Source organism: Montipora foliosa, chromosome 14 (genome assembly GCF_036669935.1).
Source record: "Montipora foliosa isolate CH-2021 chromosome 14, ASM3666993v2, whole genome shotgun sequence".
Classification (NCBI taxonomy): domain Eukaryota; kingdom Metazoa; phylum Cnidaria; class Anthozoa; order Scleractinia; family Acroporidae; genus Montipora; species Montipora foliosa.
In genome coordinates this window covers 8707505-8715086 of record NC_090882.1, presented here as the reverse complement: position 1 = coordinate 8715086, position 7582 = coordinate 8707505, and the positions used below count along the sequence as shown (strand labels likewise).

General features: G+C 39.9%; 2 protein-coding genes across 5 annotated transcripts in view; one reads left to right on the top strand and one right to left on the bottom strand.

Moving 5' to 3' along the window:
- The window catches only part of LOC137985265 (short transient receptor potential channel 4-like), a 51219-nt gene extending 50957 nt beyond the window's left edge, over positions 1 to 262 (bottom strand). The window contains exon 1 of one of the 2 annotated variants that reach the window (XM_068832832.1): positions 130 to 262. The gene's annotated coding sequence lies outside the window, so the exon portion shown is untranslated. The remainder of the gene's footprint in view (positions 1 to 129) is intronic. The other variant, XM_068832833.1, reaches the window with a different exon arrangement.
- A 714-nt stretch (positions 263 to 976) lies between these two features.
- LOC137984757 (uncharacterized) lies at positions 977 to 6095 on the top strand. Of its 3 annotated transcripts, none has more exons than XM_068832025.1 (5): positions 977 to 1104; positions 1244 to 1306; positions 2791 to 2844; positions 4009 to 4077; positions 5351 to 6095. In XM_068832025.1, exons 3-5 carry the CDS (start codon positions 2791 to 2793, stop codon positions 5657 to 5659), a joined length of 432 nt encoding a protein of 143 aa, XP_068688126.1. In that variant the 5' UTR covers positions 977 to 1104; positions 1244 to 1306; the 3' UTR covers positions 5660 to 6095. The 3 variants fall into 3 exon arrangements, with proteins under 3 accessions (XP_068688126.1, XP_068688125.1, XP_068688127.1); XM_068832026.1 differs by having other exon boundaries at positions 1027 to 1108; XM_068832024.1 differs by having other exon boundaries at positions 982 to 1306.
- Positions 6096 to 7582: the final 1487 nt, after the last annotated feature.

Genomic DNA, 7582 nt, shown 5'->3' with positions numbered 1-7582 from the left:
TTGTAGTCACCAGATCTATTTTTGCGCAACAGAACACAAATCGCTGGATATAAATTACCCGACAGTCGACCAAAACAAAATTGTTCCAGGGTATCACTAACAAAATTTTAATCGAGCTAACATACTTACCTAGCTCGTGCTTGCTTGCTCAACCCTTTGCCTGTGAGCTAACAAAAAAACTAGAATCGTGGAGGTGACTTTAAATCACAACTGAAACAACTGGCGAGAACGAGAACAATGGCCCCTTTAGAGATACCTATATTGTGCTGGGTAAACAGGAAGAATTAACTGAAGCGAGAAAAATTATGCAAATACTATCAAGTGGAGTTTGGGGGGCTTTTGTATTCATATTACTCCGTGCATAGAATCTGTTGATTATAACAGAGTTAGTAGAAAAAGCAGTAAAACAAACTAATCGAATTCTGCAACTTTGTGAGAAACGTATCATTTACATTTTTTTTTTTTTTGAGTGGGGGGTAAATGTCATGAAATTTAACCAAATTCAGAAACCGGAAACTGGCAACCAAATGAAGCGAAACATAGAAGTAATTACAGAACTTACAACGCTGAAGAAAGGTTTGCAAAAAACAGCAAATACAAAAGGAGGCAGGGATGGGCAAAATTGAAGATTAAAATGGATTGTGGTTGGGGTTTTTGAAAACTGTTCAGCCCAACAGTTTTTCAAAGTTGATTTCTGTTGTTTGTAACTTTAATTATGTATGCTAGACAGACATTTTTTCGTCGCATAGCTTTGGCTTGTGATGTTTCAAAGTACTTTTAAATTTCTGCCGTTAACGTTAAGTTGTGTAGCGAGAGAGGGCGCGTAAATGGCAAAACTACACAAAATGAAGTGCACTGCCGTGACCGGCAGCCCCTTTAAGGCGGAACTCGAAGAGCATTTAGTGGTCTTTTGGAATTCAGTTGCAAATATTGCATTGTTTAGTTGTCGTTAAAATATGAGTAGAATGTCTCGCAAGAAACCTGTCTGAACTCGAAGAGCATTTAGTGGTCTTTTTGAATTCAATTACAAATATTGCGTTGTTTGGTTGTCGTTAAAGATGAGTAGAATGTCTCGCAAGAAACCTGTCTAAAAAAACTCGAAAAGCATGTAGTGATCTTTTGGAATTCAATTACAAATGTTGCATTGTTTTGTTTTCGTTGAATATGAGTGGAATGTCTCGCAAGTTGATTATCGTTAGTACTGCCCGATCCTTTTATTCGTTCATTGTTGTTTTCACTGTAGGTTACGACCTCGATAGCGAAACTAAGGATTGAAGAGCAAGGGCAAGAACCAGCCACAAGCGAAGTAAGTTCGACGAAAAATGGCAAAATAACATCCTGATACTATAGGCAATACGTAAATCGGTAACAATCATTTCTTCTACTATTATTCGTGTCTGTTAGTGACCAAAGGACTTAGTACAGGCTCACTCAATATTGTGAGGAAAACCGTTAAGACAAATATTTGATTTTATCAACGGAGTTGATAATGTAAATTGACCACAGTACAGGGATTCTAAAAGCTTTTAGCTTAGCTTTTAGCTATGAATCCCAGTACGGTAGTCAACTGATTTACTCATGACAAAAGCAAATTTTTGTGCACCACTTCCCCACCGACGCAGCACCACAGTTTCTTTAGAAACTATCCCTTTATTCGTTGAGACAAATGTCAACTGTTTTTAATAAACCTCACAACAAACCTAGCTGAGAAACTAAACTCCTTTTTAACTTGGACGAGGAGAGTAAGGGGTATGATTGATGACGTGACTAAGCGGTATAAACTTGGCCTAACTCTTGTTGAAATGCTTCACTAACTTCATAAATTAGAAATAGAGACTATTTAGAAATCACACATAGAGCATTAAGTTAACACTTTAACTGTTTATTTCTGCTGGTCAGATTATAGTTTTACAACACCTATCAAACTCGAATGAATATACTGATGACATTTCGATGTCTGAAACAGTCGAGCCAGCTTGACGCGAAGTTAAGGTGCTGCTGTGATCCACTTGTTTGACAACACGGCCACTTCGAATTCAGTGCGGAGCGTGAAGCAAAAATTCGCGTCTTCTTTAGGGAAACGCTGTTTTATATGTGCACGTAAAAAGAATCCTACTGTTACTTTTGCTAGGCCGGTTGAGCAGCTCGAGAAATTTCTTTGCATCAGTCTGACATGGTTAACGTCCTACGGCTAGATATCTATTTTATGAAGCAACCAACACAGTGGGGTTTGGGGGGAGGGGGAGAGACGAGGACTGGACTCACAACTTGCAAAGAGGTCCACTCACTTTTTTTTTGACGTCGTGATTTGTGTATCCACTTTCTAACTTCTGACGGTAAAACATAAGGTCTTGACTGGACTGTTAACAAACATGTAAACTCTACACTGTAAACTTGACTGTGGAATGCATTATGTGTACACTTTGATATGCAGTAAATACGCTGCTCAGCTGCTGCTCCACCTCTCGAAACTTTGTCCGGAACGGCTTATCGAGGGCTCTGGTGACAAACAGCACAATTGTGTACCGGCCTACCGGGTAACATTATGAGCAAGCATGCTTTGGAATGACCGCAGGAGTACAATAATTTCTACCAACGCAACAAGCCGCATTCATATCCTCCGTACTGACCTTGCGCACGAAGCCTAAGTGGGGAAATATTTTGCATCCAGATATTTTGCCTCGCAAGAGCCTGTGTTGCAAGCTAGTTCTAGTTGTACGCGGAGAATTCGAACATGGTTCTTCTGCTTAAGTCTTCGAACCTTTAAAAACGTTCTTTTCTTGTTTTCAGATGTCTAAGGTTCCTACAGACAGGGGCTCTTCTCCACACCCACCAATGCCAGATGTAGGTTCTTCAAAAACATTCACTAGTTAGGCTGCAGTAGGATAAAGTGGTCAAAAAGGCAACAAAATGAAATTTAAATAAGGCGATCGGTTTACGAGTTTGTAACGGACCACTCAAGTTACTGCAATCTTGGGATGTTATGGCCTGATGGGTGCTCTTCTCGTCCAGATCGAGCTATATTCTCACTTACGGTCATATTACGAAGTCTCGGATGGATATTAAGGTTTAACTCGCGGACGCCTTGATGAGTCGAAATTTGGCCGAAACATAGTCATAACTATGGCGGATGGCGGACTTTCTGCAATAAGAAAATTTGTTATGGGCTGGGTTGGTGATACGAGGAGCAACTTGCAACGTAACAGGTGTTTTGTTACAAGTTGCACTAAATGTATTAAATGCACTGACTGGCTTAATCCTTATCTGCACCAAGGGGCGCACTGAGGGCATCCTAGGAGGTTTCTCTGACAAGCAGAAACTCTTAGTGACAGGTGGTTAGCCCAGCCTCCACCCAACCCTCATATATTGTCGAGGGAAAACCACAGCACCGTTCCCAACTATTTTCGAACAGTGCGTGGGTTTTTTTTATGTCGCTACCCAGTTTTACATGTATAAAAGAAGGAGACAAAGCCAGCGGCTTAACGTCACTGTCCAAAGACGTGATCATCTGAACTGAGGCAGAGATACAGAGGCTCCGAATCTGAACATCCGTAACTTTTCCATTGTAAAAGCAAACACTACCAAACTTCGTGCATTTTTCTAATATTTATCTGGCACCAAGTTGGTATGATATCAGCTTGTCTATCCATGTGACTATGTTTCCATGACAACAGGATTTCACACCCATGTTTTTCATTTCCTTTGGTTTTTGTGAAGAATTGCATCGGGGATGGAAGCGGAATACTTTGTTTTTAGTATTCAATTATATTCAAACTGTGAATATTCAATATTCAAACCTCAATATTCAATATTCAGACTTCCAAGTAAATTTAAGTACATTTATTCATATTTCAACTAAATTTTCAAATATTCAAGCTAATCTAAACTTAATATTCAATATTTGGCCTCCACTCCCGAATGAAATTGCAAGTCAGTTTATAGCGAAACCTTCTTTTTGTTAATTTTTGATCAACCTCTTTAACACTTTTTTTTTGCCTGTTTTCACAGCGTCAGGAATTCTACCAAGTGTGTAGTCCTTGTAGAAGAGACGGCTTGAAACGCCCATCTTCACCAGAGGTACTTGCTAGGATACGTGGAGTTATGAAAACAAGTCTGATGAATGACTTTTAAAGACGTTCGCGCCCATTGCTACTACGCATTTTTTCGCGCATGTAACGCGCACGTCATGCATCGCAGACCACGAGGGTAAACACCATGGCATCGAGCCAGTGTTTGATCCTCGCTGGGGCAAAGGGTAGCTTGTGGCATCATGGCATAGCTGTGGACCCAGGTCTTCTCGGAAATGTCACACAATGACGTGACATCGCTTCGAGAACTTCGCAGCGATTTCACTCTCTCGAATGCTCGGTGATCCCTATTTTTCTTTCCGTAGATCAATTCCTTTGCTGATTTTGTCCATTTTAACAAAAAACAAAAAAAATCTAGTATGTATCGTTTTTCAAGGTCTATTTCACCTCAGAAAAAGACATCAGCTGCAAAAGTTTATTTAGTTATATTAGTTACGTTGAACTGAGAACGTTTACCTAATCTACATTTCACTAATGTAGCTTTTTTATTGCTGACAGTTGTAGGCTAAGATCGTCTTAAAATAACGCAAGCTTCTAAAAGTGCACCTCATGATCGCGAAAACGAGCACGGGTGACCCCCCATTTTTTTTGCCTTTTTGGCAAAAGTAGATCAAAACTTTTCTGCGTGGCAAGTTTTAAAAAAATCTGTACGTGGAAACATTTTGGGCGCGAACGTCCTAAAATCGTCCACCCATACTTTGTTTACCTTTGTGTCGTCTGTGTGCATTTGCATTCACACTTAATGAGTCACGGGGCAGCGGTAGCGCTATTCTAGTGTGCTGTGTTGTTCTGTGAGGGAGATTTTGGCAGCTGCGCGAACGCTTTCTCAAAATAAAATGGCTATTGGAACAGCCTTTTCCCGAAATAGTTTGAACACAATTTCCAAAATTGCTAGAAACTCTTTTTTTCTTCCCTATGCCAGAAAATTGACACCAATAAAATCTGTATAATCACTGGCTGCGCCTACCTGACAGAATGAATCATGGGAAGGAAAAATATCTAAGTAGAATTTTAGCTCTTTGTGCGATATAAAACTGTCAGTGTAAAATGCCGACTGAGGTTATCATGTAAGTGTTGAAAAAGCCCAAACCCTTTAGAAATGCTAACCTTAGGCCTAATTAGGCATAAAACAATATTTAAGCTTAACTGTTAGCATTTCTAAGGGGTTTGGGCTTTTTCAACAGTTACATTATAACCCCTGGTCTACAGTCTGCATTTTACACTGACCGCTGGTTAAACAACTTTCTTTTGTTTGAGTTCAGATCCCCGCCACCGTTAAGTTAACAAGTCCACCACGCACAAGTCCCTCGAAGATCATTTTAAAGCTACCTGGTCTCCAGCCTACAAGTTGTGAAGAACCTGAGCCTGAAAGTGCTGCAGAAGATCGTAGAGATGCTTATAGAAAAGCAGAAAAATGGATTCGACAGCATTCCTCCAACTGCTGTACAATTGAATCAGATCACCGGGTGAGATTTTGGAAGGCAATTGAATCTCCAGTAAAACTTGAAACGGTGGACAAAGACATTATTTTCATGCATCGTGCTGCCTTGAAAGTCGAAAATACTGAATGAAGACGCGACGTAATGTTGCGTTACGTTAAATGTTGGTCTCGGTCATTTTTTAGTGGATGCTAAACTCGAGGGCTAAAAGGGTCATATGACTCTATTCCTTTATTCTTGCCCTTTACTTTGTTTGCGAGTCAGAGTTAATCGCTTACTCGGGCGGCGGGGCTGTTAAATTTGCGTCAGTGTAAACGGTCACGCTAGGATATTATTGTAAGTTTGTAACTTCGCTGTGCACTGAATGCCAACGAACACGTTATTTACTGAACAGTCCCACCCAAGCAAAGTAGGTTTTTGTGAGCTAGGATGGAAGTTAGAAGTTTCATGCTAACACGTTTAACGTTTCGTAGTCGGAGGTGTGAGAAAAAAAAAGGAAAACAAAAATGAGTCTGGGAAATGTGTATGATTTTAAACATTAAATGATAGTATTTTGAGGTTAATATAATGGCCTTAATTATCAATTAATACGTACAATAGCCTTAATTATCGATCAATACGTACAATCTTGGAGTATACTCAGAGCTAGCTCGTATACCCATAACGCGCACGCTTGAATGCGCCCCCATACCCAGGTAAAGGGCAGGCAGGCAGGCAGGCAGGCAGGCAGGCTGGTAACCCTTCATCCACGAATCAAGGATTCAAGTGTAACAAATCACGATGAAAATATAAAGTTAAGTTTAGAAGGCTACTAGAAGTTTACCTGGCAATCTATATACGTCACTTTGGCCCTTTATTCTTAAATGTATGCGCTGCCTTCCCAAGACTAGTAGATAACTAATTTACGAACTGCCTGGCTAGCTGGCCTGTATAAATTGATTGGTACCCTTAAGTACCTTTATCCGAGAATAACGAGAATTGCAAAACACTCACCAAAAAGTGTTTTTCTTTTTAACTCAAAACATTCCTTTTGGTGTCATTCTGCACTACATGCAGTAAATCGTTTTATTAAGTTTAAGAGCTCTATATTTGCTTATAGTCACGGTTAGCTTCTAATATTATTAACAGTTGTCTTTTTAATAATAATGGCGACGAGGACGATGGAGATGACGATGTTAATGATGCCCTTTCAGTTTACAAAAGATGCTTGTTTTACGCAAACTTTTAAGTCTATAGGGTTCTATTTCTTTGATAGCGCTGTGCTCGGGCTCTGATTGGTTAAACGCTATTAGAACCAAAGGTTAAGATTGCTGCTGTCCACTTGTATTGCTGCTCATTTCCGGTTGATGGTTAAGTTCTGGTGCCTAAAGTGAGTAATTGGAGGCACAGATTCCGTCCGTCATCCTAGTTTGCTTACCACGATTGCGTGTTTATATCTATATAATCAGTTAATCCCTCTCTCATGGGGTTAGTATCTGGATGGGTAACCTAAAAAAATATACCACTTTGTAACAGAAGCATAGGACCGAAAACTCTTTTTAAGGCTCAAAAATGGGAACCAAGCAAGGTACAGATTTTGTTAGCTAGCATTGACGTAAAAGTAAATAAATACTGATACACAGTTTTTAGGAAGAGCAGAAGGAAGTTTTCAGGACGGTCGACCGAGAATAAAATATTTTGCCATCAGCAACAAAATTTAGGACATGAAAACAACATTAATTTTGAACCACGAATATAAAAAGTTACCATCAGCGAAAAACATTTTGGGAGATTTTTGCTACGATCAAGTTTGTTATTGTACTTTTGGCTGCACAAGTAAATCGCAAAATCGAAAGTGACATCGAAGCAGCGGGCGCCGTGATCAAGTTACCGCGGCGTGTTTACCCGCGAAACAGTGAAGTATCTGTGTCAAATTAGATTCACGCGGATTTCAATAAGAGTCACGAAGTGTCTCCTTGCTCTTCTAGCCAACTTGAGCATCACTTGTGTCTCAGAATACAGACAATTTATGTCACAAAGTGTCCCCCAAATGCTGCTCTTTAAGTGAAGATTAAC